Source organism: Dreissena polymorpha, chromosome 16 (assembly GCF_020536995.1).
Source record: "Dreissena polymorpha isolate Duluth1 chromosome 16, UMN_Dpol_1.0, whole genome shotgun sequence".
Classification (NCBI taxonomy): Eukaryota; Metazoa; Mollusca; class Bivalvia; order Myida; family Dreissenidae; genus Dreissena; species Dreissena polymorpha.
This window is the reverse complement of record NC_068370.1, coordinates 27,981,411-28,006,202: the sequence shown is the minus strand read 5'-3', so window position 1 is coordinate 28,006,202 and position 24,792 is coordinate 27,981,411. Positions and strand designations below refer to the sequence as shown.

At 37.7% G+C, this 24,792-nt stretch overlaps 1 protein-coding gene across 1 annotated transcript; it reads right to left on the bottom strand.

Moving 5' to 3' along the window:
* Window positions 1-1,715: 1,715 nt before the first annotated feature.
* LOC127861731 (probable serine/threonine-protein kinase kinX) lies at window positions 1,716-23,797 on the bottom strand. Its single transcript, XM_052400415.1, has 5 exons — window positions 23,707-23,797; window positions 3,063-3,120; window positions 2,786-2,932; window positions 2,403-2,493; window positions 1,716-2,090 (listed from the first exon to the last, which is right to left on the bottom strand). The coding sequence occupies exons 1-5, from the start codon at window positions 23,795-23,797 to the stop codon at window positions 1,716-1,718; spliced, it is 762 nt and encodes a 253-aa protein (XP_052256375.1).
* Between the last annotated feature and the right edge of the window lie 995 nt (window positions 23,798-24,792).

The window sequence follows — 24,792 nt, the reverse complement described above, 5'->3', positions numbered from 1 at the left end:
CAATGTATGTGATTTTGTGTCCCTGTACCCGATTCCGCTGCTGGTTTTGCAATATCTTTATCCCTTAAATAATTATTGATTGTAGATGAGAATAATGCATAGTTTATGTAAACACATAAATACTCATAATCCAATAAAATGCTATGTTTAAGCTTACCTTTTCAAGCGCATGTGCCGACGCCTGTCTCGTGTCCATACACCACTTCAGAAAGGCTCTGATTGTGATCAGCACGTATCGCATGCTGCTTGGCTTGTGGTCCCTGATCATGTACGTGTCGTGTACTTCTATGTGTCGGTGCCACACCAGCACGGACTCGAGTTCCGCCCCCTCCGTGTAACCGCTCAGTGCCAGGAAGCTGTTCACCTTCATCAGGCTTTCCTGCTGCTTGGCACTGTTAGCATTGCCCCCTTGTCTTGTCGCGAGGTGCCTAACGAAGCGTTCCGCGATGTCAACTGAAACAAATGTTTTTGAATAATATTCTGCTACAGCGTGAAAATGCGTAATGCTGATGAATATAATTAATAAATATTACAAATAAATAATATATATATTTTTATAGTATCTTTTAGGGTCGTTACTTACAGCTTGTACGGCCCTTCATGACCCTGGCATTAGGCCCCAGGCTCAATAAGTATTCCCTGGTTAGTGGCAGCTCGTCGTCCATGCTCTCCTCCTGGTCCGAACTGGGTTGGTGCAGTGCGATGGCCAAACATCTAGCGGATGTGGATGCTGAACCGCCGACGGAAGCGAAGGCTGAACCGCTGGCCGAAGTGGATGCTGACGCGCTGGCTGAAGCGGAGGCGAAACAGCGGCTAACAGTAGGGGAGGCATAGGCGGAACTGGAGGCGTACTTGGTGACGGTGGCCGGGTGCTTCCGCTTCTGCATCTGAAAAGTTTATTATGGCGTTTAACTTAACGTGTTATGAACAAAGGCACCATAGTGTTTCTTATGTTTAAACAAACTACACATCAACACAATGTAACACTAACCTTTCTGAACTCATTCATGTTATGCACGCTTGCATACGATGTCTTGTCAGCGATGCTGTGCTCTTGCTGGAAGTTCTTGGCCCGGTCTGTAATGCAGCGCTGGCAGATGCCTCACCGGTAATAGTTTCTTTCGCCATCCTTGCTTTTGCCCGTGGCGGCCCTCTGCTCGGACATCAGACTCTTGGTATCCTCTGCTGACAACTTGTATTGCCGCTTGACGTGATCGCCCGGCCTCTGTATGAGGGCCTCGGGGTGTGTCTGGGCTTTTTCTGAAATAAAATTATGCACCCAATATGCTCATTGTAATGCTGTTACTTAATATTAAAATATAATATAATAATTAAATTATCTAATACTAAATACTAAACTAACCCTAACATTAACCCAATTGCAATGGTACCAAATATAACAAATGTACCTTGTCCTCGGCATCTCTCTCCTGGTTTTCCATGTTGACGCCTCGAAGTTTTCGGTGCATCTAAATCTAACCCTGGGGCTAGCGGGCTTTTATAGCCGTAGCTAACCCTGAAACCTAGGGTTATAACCATGAATGGCAAGTTGACCAAGTTGCGTATCTTCTCGCGGATTTGCTGCTCAGTGAGTTTATCCATCGCAGCTGTACGCTTAGTACTTACAACTGCAATGGGCACAGTGGAATCCGTGTTGGCTGACTGAATGATGTCGTCTGCAAACACTGTTGAGATCGAAAGAGTCTCTGCAGAGCTTAATCTGTTCCTGGGACCCCGGGGTGGGACGAGGACAGGACTACCTCCTCAACGGGGGCCTGGACCTCCTCGTCAGTGAACGAGGACAGGACTACCTCCTCAACGGGGGCCTGGACCTCCTCGTCAGTGGACGAGGACAGGACTACCTCCTCAACGGGGGCCTGGACCTCCTCGTCAGTGGACGAGGACAGGACTCCCCCCTCAACGGGAGCCTGGACCTCCTCGTCAGTGGACGAGGACAGGACTGCCTCCTCAACGGGGGCCTGGACCTCCTCGTCAGTGGACGAGGACAGGACTACCTCCTCAACGGGGGCCTGGACCTCCTCGTCAGTGGACGAGGACAGAACGAGTGCAAAGTCTTCGAATACCTCTTCCTGAGAACAATCTGTCGAGACACTGAAGTTAGTTCCCGACCACTCACCACTCGTTTCTGATGATTAAGATGACTCCATCCACTGTTGAAAATGAATAAAATACTTGTATATTCGATGTCATATATGATTTATTTTAACTTGTTTTACTTTGTATATATATATATATATATATATATATATATATATATATATATATATATATATATATATATAAGCCTATATGCCGTCATGTGTCTGAGCACAAATCCGTTGTAATTTTTTTTTAAAGTTAAGAAATCTAATGCAAGTAATGAAATCAGCAGCCTAACGTACTATTTCTACTGGTTTTTTCTTTTGTGTGGGCTTCTCGGGCTTGGACGCAGGGACCACTCTAGAGACCACTGGTACCTGCATGTCTTCATCGCTGGAGGATGACTCTGTCCACTGCTGAAAATGATTAAAACACGTGTATATTCGATATCATTATATGATTTATTTTATTTTTTTATATGTTGTATCTACATATAGGACCTGCAATAGGCATTGATAATATAAGTAATGAAATCAGCAGCTTAACTTACTATTTCCACTGGTATCTTATAAGGGCGTCCTGGGAAGGCCCGGGTACTTCCGGGGCGGGGACAGGTGCGTCGTCTAACCCTAATCCTGATGGCCCAGGGAGTTAATTGTAGTCGAATATGGCCGATGCGGCGCACTTCTTTGGTATGCCGAACACGGTGTGAAGCTCCGGGGCGGGTTCAGGTGCGGTGTCGAGTGTAAGTTGCACATATGACGCCGTAATCTCCTCACGCTGAGTTTCCAGAATCCGGAATCTCTGATATGGCTTGAACCCGGAGGATGACCTGAAAAGGAACAAATGTAAAACGCCATTTTATACTTAAACTTTAGCACTAATAAACATCCATAGCTAAACATTGGCAAACCTGAAGTTATATTACAACACACATGTCATCTTATATTACAGCAACTTACTGCTGGTCGGGCTGCTCAAGAGCTCGTTGTCTCTTCGCCGCCGGTTGTGGGCCTTTTTCTGAAATAAAAGTATGCTCATTATAATGCAGTTACTTAATATTAAATTATAATATTGTTAAGCCGTATAACAAAGAAAACTAGAGCTTTGTCACAGACGTGACGAATACCCCCACATGCCGCAATGACACATAATATTTTGCATGTCGTCTTCACAAACAAGAGGGCCATGGTGGCCCTGGTCGCTCACCTGAGAAGTATTAATGATAAGTAAGGGTTGTAAAACATCATTTTGTCAAATTCAATGGTTTTTTATGTACCTTCAAGAGTGTTAACAAGGTTTTACTATAGCCATATAAGGAAAACTGCCCCGCCCCCTGGCAGCCATGTTTTTCAACAGACCAGAACCATTTTCAAACTCATCCAAGATATCGTTAGAAAAAATGTTCTGACTAAGTTTCATGAAGATTGGATAATAAATGTGACTTCTAGAGTGTTAACAAGGTTTTACTATACACTAAAGCCATATAAGGTAAACTGCCACGCCCCCTGGCGGCCATGTTTTTCATTCAAGTGGAACCATTTTCGAAATTTTTCAAGATATTATTGGGACACATGTTCTGACCAAGTTTCATGAAGATTGGACAATAAATGTGACTTCTAGAGTTTTAGCAAGGTTTTACTATAGCCATATTAGGAAAACTGCCCCGCCCCCTGGTGCCCATGTTTTTCATCCAACCGGAACAATTTTTAATTTGTCCAAGATTTTATTGGGACACATGTTCCCACCAAGTTTCATGCAGATTGGACTAAAAATGTGACTTCTAGAGTGTTAACAAGGTTTTACTATAGCCATATAAGGAAAACTGCCACGCCCCCTGGCAGCCATGTTTTTCAACCAACCGGAACCATTTTCGAACTCGTCCAAGATATTATTGAGACACATGTTTTGACCAAGTTTCATGAAGATTGGACAATAAATGTGACCTTTAGAGTGTTAACAAGGTAAATGTTGACGACGCACGACGCACACGCACGACGGACAAAAGGCGATCACAATAGCTCACCATGAGCACGTTGTGCTTAGATGAGCTAAAAACAGCGGACACCATGCTCAATTTTTTAAACGCACTAAGTGAACCCTTGAACAAGTTTTTGACCCAGAAAGGCCCATGTTCTAATTTGGTCTTAAGATCATCTCCATAAAACTTCTAACCAAGTTTGGTGAAAAACGCACTAAGATACCCCGTTACCTAGATTTTGACCCGGCATGACCCATATTCAAACTTGACCTAGACATCATCTAGATAGAACTTCTGACCAAGTTTGGTGAAGATTGGATGAAAACTACTTGAATTAGAAAGCGGACAACATTGTGATGTTTAAAACGCAATTAGTGACCCCGTGACCTTGTTTGGCCCGGCATGACCCAGATTCAAACATGCCCTAGGCATTATCATGATACAACTTCTGACCAATTTTGGTGAAGATTTGATAAAAACTACTTGAATAAGAGAGCGGACAACATGGTGAGGTTTAAAACACACTAAGTGACCCCGTGACCTAGTTTTGACCCGGCATGGCCCATGTTCGAACATGACCTACACATCATCTAGTTACAACTTCTGACCAAGTGTGGTGAAGATCGGATTTAAACTACTTGAAATAGAAAGCGGACACCATGCTCAATGTGTAAAACGTACTAAGTGACCCTGTGACCTAGTTTTTGATCTGACATGGCCCATCTTCGAATTTGTTCTTCAGATCATCTTGATAAAACTTCTGACCAAGTTTGGTGAAGATCGGATGAAAACTACTTGAATAAGAGAGAGGACACCATGCTGAATTTAAAAAAACGCAATAAGTGACCCCGTGACCTAGTTTATGACCCGGCAAGGCCCATTTTCGAACTTGGCCTTTAGATCATCTAGATACAACTTCTGACCAAGTTTGGTGAAGATCGGATGAAAACTACTTGAACTAGAGCTTTGTCACAGACGTGACAAATACCCCACATGCCGCATTGACACATAATATTTTGCATGTCGTCTTTACAAAAAAACAGCGGATACCATGCTCAATTTTTAAAACGCACTAAGTGACCCCTTGACTTAGTTTTTGACCCAGAAAGACCCAGGTTCCAACTTGGTCCAAAGATCATCTCCATAAAACTTCTTTCCAAGTTTGGTGAAGATCGGATGTAAACTACTTGAATTAGATAGCGGACACCATGCTGAATGTTAAACAAGAGCTGTCTCCATCGGAAGACATATGCCCCCAAAAAACGCTTTTTCTAAACCAAAACGCAGATTTCGAAACCTAAACGCGGACTCTAAGTTTAAGTTAAAGGGCTCAAAATTTGTGTGCGTATGGAAAAGTCTTGTCCATATACACATGCATACCAAATATGAAGGTTACATCTGAAGCGCCATAGAAGTTATTAGCTTTTTCGAAACCTAAACGCAAAAGTGCGACGGACAGACAGACGGACGGACAGTGCGACTGCTATATGCCACCCTACCGGGGGCATAACAAAGTTCAGTTTTAATATAGGACAATCACAATCCAACATGCACAACTTCATAACATAAGGACAAAAACTCAATTTTCCGATGATTCAAGGACCGTTACTCAGGAGTGTCCTAGTCAATTTGGCTGATTATCGAACTTGACCTAGATCTTATGACCTTACGCATTTTCATGAAGTGTGGCGGAGATCCTATGAAATTTGCTCGAGTTATTGAGCGGAAATGAGAAAAACCGCAATTTTTCGATGATTCAAGGGCCGTAACTCAAGAGTGTCTGGTTCAATTTGGCCAATTATCGAACTTGACCTAGATCTTATTGCTTAACACATTTTTATGAAGTGTGGCGAAGATCCTATGACAATTTCTCGAGTTATTGAGCTGAAACGAGAATAAACGCAATTTTTCGATGATTCAAGGGTCGTAACTCAGGAGTGTCTGGGTCGATTTGGCCAATTATCGATTTTGACCTAGATGTTATTGCCTTACACATTTTCATGAAGTGTGGCAAAGATCCTATGACATTTGCTAGAGTTATTGAGCGGAAACCAGATAAAACCCAATCTTACGATGATTCAAGGGCTGTAACTCAGCAATGTCTGGGTGAATTTTGCCAATTATTAAAATTGACCTAGATGTTATTGCCTTACACATTTTCATGAAGTTTCGTGAAGATCTGATGACAATTGCTCGAGTTATAGAGCGGAAACAAGAAAAAACCCAATTCTACGATGATTCAAGGGCCGTAACTCAAGAGTGTCTGGGTCAATTTGGCCGATTATCGAACTTGACCTAGGTGTTATTGCCTTACGTATTTTCATAAAGTTTGGTGAAGATCTGATGACAATTGCTGGACTCATTGAGCGGAAACTAATCCGGACGGACTAACGGACTGACTGACTGACTGACTAACTGACTAACGGACGGTGCGATTTAAATATGCCCCCAGAACCTATGTTCAAGGGGCATAAAACGCACTAAGTGACCCCGTGACCTATTTTTAGGCCCGGAATGGCCCATCATCAAACTTGTCCTAGAGATCATTTAGATAAAACTTGTGAACAAGTTTGGTGAGGATTGGAGGAAAACTACTTGAATTAGAGAGCAGACAACATGGTGAGGTTTAAAACGCACTAAGATACCTCGTGATCTAGTTTTTGACCAGGCATGACCCATATTCAAACTTGACCTAGACGTCATCTAGATACAACTTCTGACCAAGTTTGGTGAAGATTAGATGAAAACTACTTGAATTAGAGAGCGGACAAAATGCTGAATGTTTAAAACGCACTAATTAACCCCGTGACCTTGTTTTGAACCGGCATGATCCATATTCAAACTTGCCCTAGACATTATCAAGATAAAACTTCTGACCAATTTCGGTGAAGATTTGATAAAAACTACTTGAATAAGAGAGCGGACAAAATGGTGAGGTTTAAAACACACTAAGTGACTTGGCCTTAAGATCATCTAGATACAACTTCTGACCAAGTTTGGTGAAGATCGGATGAAAACTACTTGAATTAGAGAGCGGACAACATGCTGAATGTTTAAAACACACGAAATGACCCCGTAACCTAGCTTTTGACCCGGCAAGGCCCATGTTCGACCTTGGCCTAGACATCATCTAGATACAACTTCTGACCAAGTTTGGTGAAGATCGGATGAAAACTACTTGAATTAGAGAGCGGACAATATGCTGAATGTTTAAAACGCACTAAGTGACCCCGTGACCTAGTTTTTCACCCAGCAAGGCCAATGTTCGAAACTTGGCCTAGACATTATCTAGATACAACTTTTGACCAAGTTTGGGGAAGATCGGATGAAAACTACTTGAATTAGAGAGCGGACACTTAATACGGACAGACCGACAGACAGACAAGCTCACTCCTATATACACCCTAAACTTCGTTTGTGGGGGTATAATTAGAGAGCGTACACCATACTGAATGTTTAAAACGCACCAAGTGACCCCGTGACCTAGTTTTTGACCCGGTAAGGCCCATGTTCGAACTTGGCCTACAAATCATGTAGATACAACTTCAGACCAAGTTTGGTGAAGATCGGATGAAAACTACTTTAATTAGAGAGCGGACAACATGCTGAATGTTTAAAACGCACTAAGTGGCCCCGTGACCTAGTTTTTAACCCGGCAAGGCCCATGTTCGAACTTGGCCTAGACATCATCGAGATACAACTTCTGACCAAGTTTGGTGATGATCGGATGCAAACTACTTGAATTAGAGAGCGGACAACATGCTGAATGTTTAAAACGCACTCAGTGACCCCGTGACCTAGTTTTTTACCCAGCAAGGTCCATGTTCTAACTTGGCCTAGACATCATCTAGATACATCTTCTGACCAAGTTTGGTGAAGATCGGATGAAAACTACTTGAATTCGAGAGCGGACACTTAATACGGACCAACAGACAGACAGACAGACAAGCTCACTCCTATATACCCCCTAAACTTCGTTTGTAGGAGTATAAAAAAGAATTAATTTAAAATTTCTACTTTTACTTTCATTTTCACTTTCCTTATCAATTCTATTACAACAAAAGCATTTATTCATAAATATCATATGCAATCAACAATTAAATATCCGTACCTGCATCTTATTCTGTAGTTGGTTTATAATAATATGTTTATTGTTTAATAATAATGTTAAATAATTTATCTTGACCGGTTGTTAACTATTCAAATCAATATTCCAAACTGAAACTTGTTTATTTTTGAAACCGCTATTTATACTTTTTCGGCCGTGACATCAATGACACGTGACGACCGTTAAAGTAAAAATATCTACCTAATGAACGTTATATGAAATGGCGGATTTAATGAATGAGATGCAAGCGTTAACAACAATATTATACAAATACAATGACAAAAACGTAAGTTAAGCAATAGACGTCGGTTGAAATATATAAATATGATGTTTATGTAGATTGTGAATAACAAGTTATTTTAATAATAAGCTTTTTTATTTAATAATGAGTATTTGTTTACGTTACGCTTTGTATAACGAAATGTGTGGGATAACGGCCTAGCAATATAATAATTAAGTTATCTAATACTCTAAACTAACCCTATCATTAACGCAATGGACAATGTTACAAAATATAACAAACGTACCTTGTCATCGGAATGCCGTTCCGCCTGGTTTTCCATTATGTTATATTTTGTAATATTTATATATAATAAATGATGAAAACGAAATAATAAAGATGTTATATCCTCGAAGTATACGGTGGATCTAACTGAGCACGGAGCTAGCGTGCTGGTCTTGCAGTAGCTAACCCTGAAGCAGCCAATGAAATTGTCGGAAAATGTATTATTTATTATTACATTGTGTCAAGTGTCGTCACGGGTAAGCGTACACACGCGAATTTATTTATTTATTGTTTTGGAATAAAACATGATGGATAGGCATATTTATGCGTTAAATATCTTTCCAGATTAGACTTTGCACTCCGCACAGGCCGATAACATAGGCTAACTTGTTTATGTTTTTGCAATAAAACATGATGGTAAGGCATAATTTGGCATAAAATGTCGTTTTAGAATAACCTGTGCATTCCGCACAGGACTGACTGCACAGACTAACTTTTTTGATGTTTTTTTTTAACTAAAATAATATGGTTAGGCATCCCCCGCAGGGTCTGATGGTGCGGCCAACCAGTAGTTAGCATACATTTGTTTTGCTTGTTCTCTTTTTTTTTTCATTTTGATTAACTCTGTGATTTGTTGAACTCTTGATTCCCCTTAATTTGGACCGGTAATCGACTGGCTCTAGCCCCTTGCTTGTCTACCGACCCCATCGTGGTGCAAGGGTGAACATTTACTGATAGTAATATCTTTAGATGGCCAACAGGTAGATCCAAGTTAACCCAAACAAATCTTTTCGCTTAGCTCAATGCGATATTGATAACAACAAGTGACTGTCTGTACTATTATTACACACTGTGCAATAATTTTTATTTTTAGAAAAAAATCCTGGGTAGTAAATATAACCAGTACTAATAAATAATAATGTTTAAAAATGAAACAAGAAATCAAGTTTGTTCCTGGGTATGGTTATTGCAACCAGTAGAACAGGTACTTGCAATGTATACTTATACATATTAATTTAAACTAGAGCTTTGTCACAGATGTGACGTATACCCCCACGTGCCGCATTGACACAAACTATTTTGCATGCTGTCTTCACAAAACAAGAGAATCTAAGAATTATTATGCCATTATCATTTATGGCCATTTCGACCTTTGAACTCTTGAATTCTTTCGCATGACACGCTGTCCAATTACTGTGAACACAATTAATGTACAGAGTCATTTTAAATCTCACAATGAATGACATAGTTATGGCCCGGACAAGCTCATTTATTGCAATTTTTGGCTTTTGAACTCCAAGTGCGACCTTGGAGATATCAAGGTAATTCTTTCACATGACACATCGTTCAATGATTGTGAACAAATGTACCGCGTAAATTCTCACAACGAATGACATAGTAATGGCCCGGACAAGATCATTTATGGCCATTTTTGACCTTTGAACTCAGTGTGACCTTGACCTTGGTAAAATCGACGTAATTCTTTCGCGTGACACACCGTCCAATGATGGTTAACAAATGTGCCAAATGAGTTTAAAATCTCACAATGAACGACATAGTTATGGCCCGGACAAGCTTTTTTATGGCCTTTTTTTACCTTTGAACTTAAAGTGTGACATTGACCTTGAAGATATCGACGTAATTCTTTCGCGTGACACACCTTCCAATGATGGTAAAGAAATGTGTCAAATGATTTTAAAATCTCACAATGAACGACATAGTTATTGCCCGGACAAGCTCATTTATGACCACCTTTGATCTTTGAACTAAACAAGATGTGTTTGTGAAACACAATGTCCCCCTATATGATGTTTGACCTTGAAAGATGACCTTGACCTTGTGAAGGATGGCCTTGACCTTGACCTTTCACCACTCAAAATGTGCAGCTCCATGAGATACACATGCATGCAAAATATCAAGTTGCTATCTTCAATATTGCAAAAGTATTCATAAAATAAGTAATTTGCGCCACATATATTTGACCTCTGACCTTGAAGGATGACCTTGACCTTTCACCACTCAAAATGTGCAGCTCCATGAGATGCACATGCGTGCCAAATATCAAGTTGCTATCTTAAATATTGCAAAAGTATTCATAAAATGATCGATTTTGGCCACATATATTTGACCTCTGACCTTGAAGGATGACCTTGACCTTGAACTTTCACCACTCAAAATGTGCAGCTTCATGAGATACACATGCATGCCAAATATGAAGTTGCTATCTTTAATATAACATAAGTTATTGCAAAATGTTAAAGTTGGCGCAAACAGACCAACAGACCAACAGACAGACCAACAGACCAACAGACCAACAGACAGGGCAAAAACAATATGTCCCCCACTACTGTAGTGGGGGACATAAAAAGTGACCTTGACGTTGGAGATATCGACGTAATCCTTTCGAGAGACACACCGTCCAATAATGGTGACAAAAATTGCCAGATAATTTTAAAATATCACAATAAATGATAAAGTTATGGCCCGAACAAGCATTTGACATTTGAACTCCAAGTGTGACCTTGACCTTGGAGATATCGACATACTTTTTTCACACAACACACCGTCTCATGCTGGTGAACAAATGTACCAAGTTATATTAAAATCTAATGATAAATTACATAGTTAAGGTCTGGACAAACTTTCGGTTTAAAACACACTAAGTGACCCCGTGACCTAGTTTTTGACCCGGCAAGACCCATATTCAAAAAAAAACGTTACCTAGACATCATCTAGATACAACTTGTGACCAAGTTTGGTGAAGATCGGATGAAATTTCGGGACAGATAGACAGACCGACCGACCGACAAAGTGACTCATATATAGCCCCCATTATCAATGGTAATGGGAGTGTAACAAAAAGAGACATACATAGAACAAGAAAAATTAACAATGAATCAAGTATTTTCCTGGGTATGGTTAATTACAACCAGTAGAACCAGTACTTACAATGTATACTTATACATATTAATTTAAACACATAGAGACATGCATACAACAAGATAAATGAACAATGAATCAAGTATTTTCCTGAGTATGGTTATTACAGCCAGTAGAACCAGTAATTACAATGTATTCGTATACATAGTAATTCTAACACAAACAAACATAAAACATAACAAGAGGGCCAAAATGGCCCTAGTTCGCTCACCTGACAGGAGTCGGTTCGTTCAATCTTTACCTAATGTTAAACATGACCTAGATATTGACCAGACAAACATCCTGGTCAAGTTTCATCATTATTGAACCAAAACTCTGGCGTAGGGAGTGTTTTTGTTTAGATTTGAAATGGTGACCTATATTTTGAGTTGACCCCCCATTACCAAACATCAAACTTAGCTTACAAGGGTTTTGTATAATATAATGAAAATTTGGACAATCTAAGGGCAATAATAATGGCATTAATTATGTGATTTTGCTCATCATCAAACTTGACTGAGATCTTTCAGCAACTTTGATAAAGAATACTTGAGAAATGTGAATGCTAGAGTGTTAACAAACCAAATGTGGACGGACGGACAGCGGACAAAGACCAATCCTAAAACCTCACCTGAGCAATCAGGTGAGCTAAACAGTGTGTTTCACCGATCTGAGCCATTTTTCAACTTGTCCAAGAAATCAATAAAACCAATGCATTGACTAAGTTTCACGATGATTAGGCAAAAATGTGACTTCTATAGGTTTCGATCAAAAGGTTTCTCTCTATATAGTCACATAAGGAAAACTGCCCAACCCCCTGGCAGCCATGTTTATTGACTCATCGAGACCATTTGCAAACTCATCTGAGATATATATAAAACAAATCTATTCACCAAGTTTCATGATGATTGGGCAAAAAATGTGACTTCTAGAGTGTTCACAAGCTTTTATTACTATATAAATATAAGAAAACTGCCCCCCCCCCCACCTGCAGCCATGTTATTCAACTGACCAGAACCATTTTCCAACTCAACTCTCGTATCAAGGAAACAAATGTTCTGACCAAAGTTCATGAAAATTGGGCAAACAATGTGATTTTTAGAGTGTTCACATGTTTTCACTATATACATATAGAGAAAAATGCCCTGCCCACTGGCGGCCATGTTTTTTCACCGATCTGTACCATTTTCGAATTCGTCCTGACATATCAATAAAACCAATGTTTTGATTAACTTTCATGATGATTGGGCAAAAATTGTGACTTCTAGAGTGTTAACAAGGTTTCTCTATAGCCATATAAGGAAAACTTCCACGCCCACTGGCAACCATGTTTTTCAATGGACCTGAACCAGTTTTGAACTCAACCAACATATCATAAAGACAGACATATAGACAAATGTACATGAAGATTGGACATTAAATGTGACTTCTACAGTGTTTACAAGCTTTTTCCTTTTTTTGACCTAGTGACCTAGTTTTTGACCCAGCATGACCCAGTTTCAAACTCGATCGAGATATCATTGGGACAAATTTTCTGACCAAGTTTTATGAAGATCGGACAATAAATGTGGCCTCTAGAGTGTTTACGAACGAACAAATGTGGACGGACGGACGACAGACAAAGACCAGTCACAAAACCTCACCTGTGCTAAAAACAAGAGCTGTCACATACGCCCCCTATAAACGCTTTGATAGAAGGTTATAGCATTTTTCGAAACCTAAGCGCAGATTTTGAAACCTAAACGCGGACCCTAAGTTCAAGGTCAAGGTCACAGTGGTCACAATTTGTGTGCGTATGGAAAGGCCTTGTCCATATTAACATGCATACCAAATATGAAGGTTATATCTCAAGGGACATAGAAGTTATGAGCATTTTTCGAAACCTAAACACAGATTTCGAAACCTAAACCCGAACCCTAACTTCAAGGCAAAGGTCACAGGGGTAAAAAAATTGTGTGCGTATGGAAAGGCCTTGTCCATATACACATGCATACCAAATATGAAGGTTATATCTCAATGGACATAGAAGTTATGAGCATATTTCGAAACCTAAACACAGATTTCGAAACCTAAACGCTGACCCTAAGTTCAAAGTCAAGGTCACAGGGGTAAAAAATTGTGTGCGTATGGAAAGGCCTTGTCCATATACACATGCATACCAAATATGAAGGTTATATCTCAAGGGACATAGAAGTTATGAGCATTTTTCGAAACCTAAACGCAGATTTTCGAAACCTAAACGTGGACCCTATTTCAAGGTCAAGCCTATATATATATATATATATATATATTATATATATAATATATATATATAGGGAGAAAGGTGTGTGAACAACCAGATACACAGACATACAAACAGACATACATATTCCCATTTGAGACTTCGGCGTGTGCGCCTATCTACGGTGCAGAACGAGGCATACATACTATGAAATCCCCATCCCCCAAAAAGGATGGTTCATTCACAGTTATATATCTCGCACTTACACCGCAACACATCTCGACGTGGGAACAATTTTTACATACACAGAATGGACAATGTTACATACATAAACACTCATTTACAAACATGAAACCATAGTTGTATTATGGCAAGATCCGATAAGGATTCTAAACTACCCTCACACTATGTTAGAAACACCGCGGAAATTCGTTGGATCAAGAAGATACAGTGAAATCATGAATATATTTGTGTATTAACTGGGAGATAATTATATTTCACAACAACGTCATTTCCTATTTTTGGGATCTATTAATAGATACTCGTTCACAGTCGATAATTTATATATAGGGAGAAAGGTGTGTGAACAACCAGATACACAGACATACAAACAGACATACATATTCCCATTTGAGACTTCGGCGTGTGCGCCTAGCTACGGTGCAGAACGAGGCATACATACTATGAAATCCCCATCCCCCAAAAAGGATGGTTCATTCACAGTTATATATCTCGCACTTACACCGCAACACATCTCGACGTGGGAACAATTTTTACATACACAGAATGGACAATGTTACATACATAAACACTTATTTACAAACATGAAACCATAGTTGTATTAGGGCAAGATCCGATAAGGATTCTTAACTACCCTCACACTATGTTAGAAACACCGCGGAAATCCGTTGGATCAAGAAGATACAGTGAAATCATGAATATATGTGTGTATTAACAGGGAGATAATTATATATATATATATATATATATATATATATATATATATATATATATATATATGACCTTACTATTTACGTAGGTACCTCCTTTTTAACTACCATGTGTATTTCGTTCAACCCTGCTGCGACCATTTTTTGCACAATCATGACCATTCGCCATTGCTCGGCTTCTGACCTACAGACACACTATTAAACAGACCTTACCTTATGAAGCATGTAAGTTGATTTACAGATCGAGGATGACTAGTGTATTTACTAAAGAGTTCTACTTCACTTCATTGCACTTTAAATTTCATCAACGCCAACAAATATAACGGATTTAAATCAAAAGCTTAGGTATCAAAACCGTAAACTTCGTACATTAAAGCAAAAAACAGTAACCGATTTAAATAATGTAATCAATTAATGTAAAATTATGTAAGATTTTTAGTTACCACAAATCACACACTTAATGTGCAACATATTTTATTGAAATATTGCCTTCAACGAAAATTGTTTGTATGTTTGCGCCTTGCCAGACTGCACGATAGCGTATATGGCATAAGATCTATTTCCACATTGGTCAAATGGTAAATATATTGTAAAATACTCTCCTCTAATAGGGGTATGGTTCAAATACTTGGTGCGTAAAATGGTGTTGTGGTAATCTACGACGTATGTATATATTTGACCCCAATGACATTTGAAAAACCAAGTAACGAACCAGTTGACCTCATTCATGATCGGAACGTTACACTACCATATATGGAAGTTTTACTACACTATCAGACTGAAAACAAATATTCATGATATCTGATTCCGCCTTTTGCTTCTGAAATGTGAATGAGGGAATATACAGAACACATATTTGCGCACCGCACGGACTATGTCTGAAATAGTATTAATTTCGTGTTTATTCCATATTATATCCCACCTCTGTAAATGGAAACATATTAAGATAGATAAAAGGTATTTTGTGGGGCAGCGATTTGGTAATGCCCAATCTCTTAATATGAATGCCTTACAAGTTTCTGATTGTTCTAATTTTTAAGTGATTTTTTTAAAATTCTGACTTTTTTTTAAGTAAACGTAATACAAATTCATATTCTCGTGTTTGAAAACAGTCAAGCAGGTTGTTATATCGAACGCCTAACTGCAAAACAATTTTTTTGTTTAAATCATCAAACTACATTTTTTTATTTTTTGGTCAATAACATTTTGTTTTGTAAAGATTTTATATGTTTTTCTTTCACGATTATTCGCAGATATATATTGCCCACGTCATATTAACAAACATACATCAAATAAGCTTTTGCCCGTAAATTAGATAGCATTATTATAAAACGCCAATGTAGTAACCGTATTAATGCTTATTGTTATTATAATCATATAGAATGTATTGTACGAATAGATTGTGATGAACTATTTGGTAGTAGTGCTATATCCTTTTTTTTATTCAATATCATACATACAATGTAAACATGTATATGATCATACAACATAGTGATTGTACAAAGCAATAAAGTGCAGACATGTTTTACAAGATATGCTAATATATATTTATTTTTTTTAGAGAGAAAAGAAAAGAACAACAGAGGAATAGTTATGAACAAGGGACAAAATTGTCACAAAACCAGGTTTTCATTGTGAAAAAAAAATCTGATAAAGGGAGAAAACTCAAACTGAACTTTTGAAATGAACAAACAAATTAACCCCCTTTGTAAGTTTGTTTTAAAAAAAATCTATTTTTAGTCGTGGCGACCTTGACATTGGAGATATTGACGTGATTCTTTCGTGCGACACACCGTCCCATGATGGTGAACAAATGTGCCAAATGATTTTAAAATCTCACAATGAATGACATAGTTATGGCCAGGACAAGCTCATTTATGGCCATTTTTGACCTTTGAACTCAAAGTGTGACCTTGACCTTGGAGATATCGACGTAATTATTTCGCGCGACACACCGTCCAATGATGGTGAACAAATGTGCCAAATGATTTTAAAATCTGACAATGAACGACATAGTTATGGCCCGGACAAGCTTGTTCCGCCCGCCCGCCAGCCCGCCAGCCCGCCAGCCCGCCAGCCCGCCCGCATTCGCCAATCTAATAACCAGTTTTTTCCTTCGGAAAACCTGGTTAAAAATGATGAGTTGTATAAAGTCGGAAGAAAGCATACTGGACTTGTGTGTTTTGTTGTATATTCACAATGATCTTGTCAGATTGAAAAAAAAAATAAAAAAAAATAAACAAAACTATTTTAGAGAGATAAACTAACATTAGAGTGAAATGTATATAAGTGGACAAAACATCATGAGAATTTAATCCGAGTCCATTTTTGTTCAAAGATTTATAGTGTGTCATAACTGAGGGCTATTTCTTTCTCAATCTTGATTTTTAGTTTAAGACTATGGACAAAGCAATTAAAATTTGGTACTTTTTTGTGCTTCATGTTTAAGATAAAATATTTCATCAATATAACCATAAAATTCACAATATTATTACAGTCTATTGATTTCAATGAGTTAATTCCGAAACTTACATTTAAGAAAGATAGTTTAACGTTAAGTTGATGTTGTTCAAGAAAAGATATTAATTGATTCCAAATAGGCTGGATGTGTTTGCACTCCCAAAAAGATGTTCTATAGTTTCAATGTTTTAACTGCAGAAGTCACACAGATTTGAGTTTGATAATTTGCATTTAAAGAGATATTTATTTGTAGCTATAATTCTATGGATGTATTTATATTGAAAATTTCTCAGTGTGCTTTCAATAGTTGATTTATATGGCATGGTAAATATGTGTTTCCACAGTTAAGGAGTATAGATGCGTGTTATCAAATCACTCGTGCTTCGCACTCGTGATTTAATTCCTACGCATCTACACTCCTTACTGTGGGTTATTCGAAAACAAACCATGATAGAAAAATATTATTTCTTAAGTAAATTATAAAACAATTACCGGTTATTCACATCACGTGCAGGCATGTTACTAAAGAAACAATTTAATAATTTTATTATGCACCTCAATAGTTGGTATAATAATCTGGTGTAAGTAATATAGAAAAAATATGGTTTCAAGTACACAATGAAATAATTTATTTTGCTAATTGTACAATGTATGGTAATTTAACATCGTTACAAAATTGCTATTCCCGGACAAGACAGCCTTGGTACTTGCAAATAAAGTTCATTTGTATTGACATTCGTACTTTTAGTGGTAGTAATTGACTACTTACTTTAGATAAAGCCATGTTCCCTTAGACCAGTCGAAAACTGACTATATCTTTATATTGTCATGTTCATTACTACAATACGTTTTACACAATGGTATTTATAATATTTATTATGAAGTGCCGAATTCCTTTTGACAAACATAAATGTTAAACTTAATGTTCATAAAATTACTTTGGGCATCTCGTGTCAGATCGCTATTTTGGCGCCTGGGAATACAGTAAGTATGAAAGGGAATGCAACATCACATAGGAATAAAAGAAATATCTGCTCGAATACAATGTGACAACTGTTGTCCTTGTTTCTTTTCAGAAAATTTTGTTTTCTTAAACTGTATCATTGTTTGTTAGAGTTGAAGTAACATTTTATTATACTCTATTGTAGTATTTTAAATAGGCTATACCACGAAATATTGCAAAAAGGTCTGCAAATGAATGCTTGCATGCAAAATCAAAAACATATATCATACGTACTAAACATTTACATGAACAAGGGACAAAATTGTCACAAAACCAGGTTTTCATTGTGAAAAAAAATCTGATAAAGGGAGACAACTCAAACTGAACTTTTGAAATGAACAAACAAAATTAACCCCCTTTGTAAGTTTGTTTTAAAATAAATCTATTTTTAGTCGTGGCGACCTTGACATTGGAGATATTGACGTGATTCTTTCGCGCGACACACCGTCTAATGATGGTTAACAAATGTGCCAAATGATTTTAAAATCTCACAATGAACGACAAAGTTATGGCCCGGACAAGCTTGTTCCGCCCGCCCGCCAGCCCGCCAGCCCGCCAGCCAGCCCGCCAGCCCGCCAGCCCGCCAGCCCGCCCGCATTCGCCAATCTAATAACCATTTTTTTCCTTCGGAAAACCTGGTTAAAAACTTAATAAACCACCTACTTATTTTTTCAGCTATAATAGCAATCTCGTAATTTAACCGCTGTTGTTCATACATATTGATAGATTGATGATATTTCTTCAATCAAGCATTACGCCCGAAAACACCGTATTTCAATTGCCGTAGTATTCTCCGGATGTATCGGCCGCCTGACGCACCCTGATGGCGTCATCACTCTGAAGCCCCGCCACAAGCGTCATTGACGACGTTGCCCGCTCTATCGCCCCATAACCGGACGTTAGACGCGCCAACATGCCGCCGTTTTACTCGACGACAGCGGAAACAGTTCTGTGAAACTGTGCCCGAACCGTGACTGAGAAGAGATAGATTCCCGCAGAGGGCGCCTTGAATTCCCCAGATCGCGAATCAAAACCACTTCCGGTATTCAATAGAACATGTTCAAAGATAAGCGTCTCACCGGACCGGATGATTTGTAATTGTGTATGTTAATGCAAATGTTTAAGTTTAAAATGGCTTATAATTTTGAAAAAAAAAATCAAACCATAGTTACAAAACTTGGCGTATGAGACAATTTTTCTATGTAGAGAACAAGGATCGATAAAATCCCTCAAGCCATTCCTGAGAAACTAACCTACTGAAAAAGTTAACCTAGATTGGATACGGACGCTTCTAAAAGACGCCGACGCCGTGGCGGCAAGATAAACTTGCTTCTTTTTCGAAAAGTCGAGCAAAATGTGCCATATGTCTTGAGTTCCGTAATTAACCCTTATTACAAGAAGAAAAAGGTCATTTTAATTGTGCATATTAGAAATACTGTTTTGACCATAATGATAACTAGTTAAATATTTATATCTTAGCGATTGTAAAGACATGTGTAAGTTATTTCAAAGACCACATGCACGCTTTATATTCATTTTTACCAATCACTCCACAACTTTTTACAATGTCAACCTGATGCCTGGCGTGCTTTTCGCGTGCCTTTGTTTGTTTGTTTACGTCAATAAACGACTCTGTGCTTGATTATTTCGTTAAAGAAAACTTACGTTTTTCAAACTGGCGCGTCATTTATCGATGTTGGCGATCCTGGAGGCGATAGCCGCAACTTCCTGTTCCCTCCGCCGAAACTCACCCTGCTGATCCAGACGGAGACCCACCGCTCCCCTTAGCGCATTCAACTCATTTTGGGCTAGCTGGCTCATTTCCGGTTTCACGTTCTAAACTACAAGACTATTATTGTATATTATTTTATTTATGTTTTATTATAAAATTTTTATTATTATTTATTATTATTAAATATTTTAATTGTTTTACCTTATTGATTGTACATTTCAAATATAGCAAATTGCTTGGGTTTAAATTAAGCAAAAACCTGTAATTTTTTATACACACTGTTTATAACTAACAATGTATTCTTTACAATGACTCTATCAGGAAAATGATGATGATGATTATAATAATTGTTATTATGATAAATGCTAAATGCTAAATGGTCAATGGTAAATGATTAATGGTCAATGGTTAATAGTTAATGGTCAATGGTCAATGGTTAATAGTTAATGGTCAATGGTTAATGGTCAATAGTTAATAGTCAAAGGTTAATGGTCAATGGTTAATGATAGTTGTTAATGCATAATATATGATGGTTGATAGTTGGTTAATGATCAATGGTTAATGGTTAATAGTTAAAGGTTAATGGTTGGTAAATGGTTAATGGTCAATGGCTAATAGTTAATGGTCAATACATATTGGTTAATTGTTAATGGTTAATGGTCGATGGTTAATGGTTAATGGTTAGTTAATGGTTAATGGTTGGTTAATGGTTGATAGGTTAATGGTTAATTGATTTAATGCGTGTTCTGAAGTAGCTTTTCTCAACCTGACAACTACAAGTCAGATTGAACCTTTTGGAGCCGAGAGCAAAAAAACTGCATAAACTTGTTTTACCATTCTGCGTATGATCGAACTAAATTTTGAATATCGGTAGACCAACAACAAACAATCCAACTGAACCTCATAGGTAAAAAGGTATGCGTAACAAAATGTTTTACGTTGAGTTATCGATTGCTAAAGGCTACGCTTTGTCTCCGGCTTCTGATAAAGTGTTGAGTCATATGGCTAGCTTTTTCCTGCATTCGTGTTTAATATATTTTTATTAAAATTTAGCTGACATGGAGCTCACAAGTGGTCTTTTTGATGCAAATGCACAATTACTTTTCTTCAGTCTTAACCCATTATGCCTAGTGGACTCCCCCATTCTTCTCACTTGGATCAACTTATTTCCAAAATTAAGGATGTCTAGTACATTTATTTAAGCAAACAGCGCAGACCCTGTTGAGACGCCGCATCTATAAGGATGTGAGAGTCCACTAGGCATAAATGGGTTAAATGAAGTATACGCATGAAAAAAAAGCAGCGCTACAACGGTAAAAGACGATGCCTCGCAATCTGTGCTCTGATGAACTTGTAAAATGTATGTTGCGAAAAATAAAGTTATTACATATTATTTTTATAATTCAATATGTATTAAATCATTAAAAGAGTTATTACATACCAATTGATATATTTCAATACGTATTAAATCCTTGAAAAAACAGTACTGTTTCAATTGAGAATGTATCACAAATTTAAAACTTACTTTTTTGCTTGATAATCCGGCCTATCTTACCCGCACAACGTTTTCAAACTTACATAAAGGAACGCCGCGATGTAGCATCTAGCTGAGTTTAAGCTTCCCAGAAGAATATTATGGCTCGATTCTCTTTCAATTATAACGGCATTGATGTACCGGATTTTAAAATTAATCTACACCTTATTTCTCTGAACTGAGATTTAAAATTAATGTACACATTTATTCGATGAGCTAAGATGCAATAGAACTTTGAACGGATTTCAGATCAAAACCATTAACAAATACCTAAAGGGATTTTCTTTCGTTTAATTGAAATAATTTATGCAAGTCTTTCTTTATTTTAACAGTTTCCATAAAGCTCATTTGTTGATCTCTCAACTTCATTTTATGTAAAAGTAAAGAAAAGATAATCTGGATTAACGTTCCATTGATAGGATGCCATTACTGTTAAAAAGTCCTTGTTTGACGTTTAAGCCCTGGGTACAAGGAATGAGTTATAAATGAGTCGCGTTATGACAGAACTGGACATAATGCATTTGCGTAAAGTGTCGTCCCAGATTAGCCTGTTCAGTTATAAATGTCATCAGTTATATACGTGCCATATCACAATAAGCTACACATGTCGTATTGAGATACACATGTCGATATCAATTATAAATGCCGTATCAATCACTTTTAAAAATATGGTATCGATATCAGTGATTAATGTCGTATCGATACCACTTTTGAATGTAGGATTAAGTTCTGCAAAGCACGTTTCATGGAGATAATGTCGTATCGATGTCAGTTAAAAATGCCTTGTCGATATTATTTATAAATATCGAGATCAGTTATAAATGTCGTTCCGGTATCAATAATAATATCGAATCAAAGTCAGTTATATATGTCGTATCTATATAAATTAATAATGCTTAATAGATATCATTTATAGATATCGTAACAATATCAGCGATACATGCCGTAACGAAGTCGGTCATACATGTCGTATCAATATCAGTGATAAGTCGTATTAAAGTAAGTTACACATTTCATATTTAGTTCAGTTATACTATATATATATCGCAAGCCGTAGTGGGTGGAGAATAATACCAACAACGGTTGATGTTTCTATATGTAATTACCCGTGCAGACAATACATATACATTAATCTGCAACAATAGCATTAAATTATAATATGAAGATAAATGGATTAATGTTAAGAATTAGATGATAAATCACTTCAATATAGCAAACATATATCAATGCAAACAATGCAACCGCATCGACATGTTTAACAACACAATATTATTTCAATATATTAATACTACTACTACTACTACTACTACTACTACTACTACTACTACTACTACTACTACTACTACTACTACTACTACTACTAATAATAATAATAATAATAATATGAAATACCTGCAGATATATGTAAATATAACTGCTAAATGCTGCGCACATAAAAAATCCCGTGCTCGTGCGCATAAATGGTGTAAGCATGAACTATAACAATAGTGGTTAAACTCTACCAATACTACAACTACAATACTAATACCAATTGACAATGCCGACTTAAAGATAGTGGCTTGGAACATAGAAGATTTCTAAGAGAGAACTTTTAAAATATAAAATCGATGTAATCACCCTATGACAATATCCCCCCGGTGTATAAATGGCGTCTCGACATTTAAATTAATATCAACCCCTAGAAAAACTTATAAATAAATAGGGTTCATATATTTGAAGCAAATATGCTCAAACTTTTAACTAAGAGCATGTCAGAACCGGCTTTACCAGGACTACTAAATAACAAACGCATATATAGTGAAACATCTATATATTTTAAACATTCATCACATTTTGAATATTATAAGCTTCTTATAGTAATATTCAAATCACATTTTGAATATAATAAGCTTCTTATAGTAATATTCAAATTATTAAAGACATGCATATTAATGATGAAAATACAAACACAAGTGATACATAATAACGATATTCTATTATTTTATAACACAATTAAACAAACAAAAAACACACTCCGATTTCACTAACGGTTACGTTTATATAATACAGTTTGTCATATTTCACAAGGTTCACTGTCTCATTACACGAAATCACTAGATGTTCTCCGTGTTGGCGGATTTCGTTTCCTAGCGGAACGGCGTAAAACGGGAACTTCGTCAACACACGATTTTTCGTCGTCAAGTGAAACTGTACCTTCTGGCTCTCCGTTGCAGCATGACATATCGTGGTATGTCTTACACTTCACTCTGTTGGTGCGTGTCTTATAACTGCGGAATACCGCCATTACTGGTTAAGTCCAATCCAAAGGGCAATAACAGATTGCGACGAAGGCGACGTATACGTTGAGCTATGGGATCATCCCTCCTGACGTCGTAGACTGGAATTTCAGGATTAGGTTGGCCTATAACTACATACGGCGTATCTTCCTAGCGATCAGCTATTTTCTGCTTACCCTTTAGGGCAACATATCGCACCAGGACAAGATCTTCAGGTTGAATTTTAGCAGCTCTTGCCTTCATGTCATATTGACGCTTAGTCACTTCCGCAGTCCTGTTAGCAATCTCTTTAACTTTGTGGTATGAAGAAGCTAACCGTTCACGGAGTTTTCGAGCGTACTCATTCTTGTACTTCGCATCAATATCGTCTGTGTTGAGACCTAGAAGCGCATCCACTGCTAACCGTGGGTGGCGTCCAAACATCAAGAAGTATGGTGAGAACCCAGTACTATTGTGAATAGTAGAGTTATATGCATGGACCATTGCACTTACATAGTCTTTCCAGTTGCTTTTCTTATCTTCTTCTAATGTTCCCAACATTTGTATTAAGGTTTGGTTAAACCTCTCGACCATTCCATTGCCCATTGCATGATAAGGAGTAGTCCGAGATTGCTCTATGCCTGCTAGTTTTTTTACAAATCTTTTGAATTATGCTGGACATAAAATTGGCTCCTTCATCACCATGTATCCTTTCCGGAAATCCGTAGTGGACGAAGAATTTTTCAAAAAGGACACGGACGGTAGTACGAGCTGTCTGGTTGGTGGTAGGAAATGCTTGGGCATATCTGCTGAAATGGTCAGTGATTACGAGGATATTCTCATATCCACCTTTAGATCTCTCGAGACTGAGAAAATTTAAACACACCATTTCCATAGGAGCAGATGTCTGGATACTGACCAATGGAGCTGACTCGGCATGTGTCTTGCGCCGAATGCATCTAGGACAACTGGCTACGTTTTGACTGATGAAAGTATCCATACCAGGCCAGTAAATCCTCTGTTT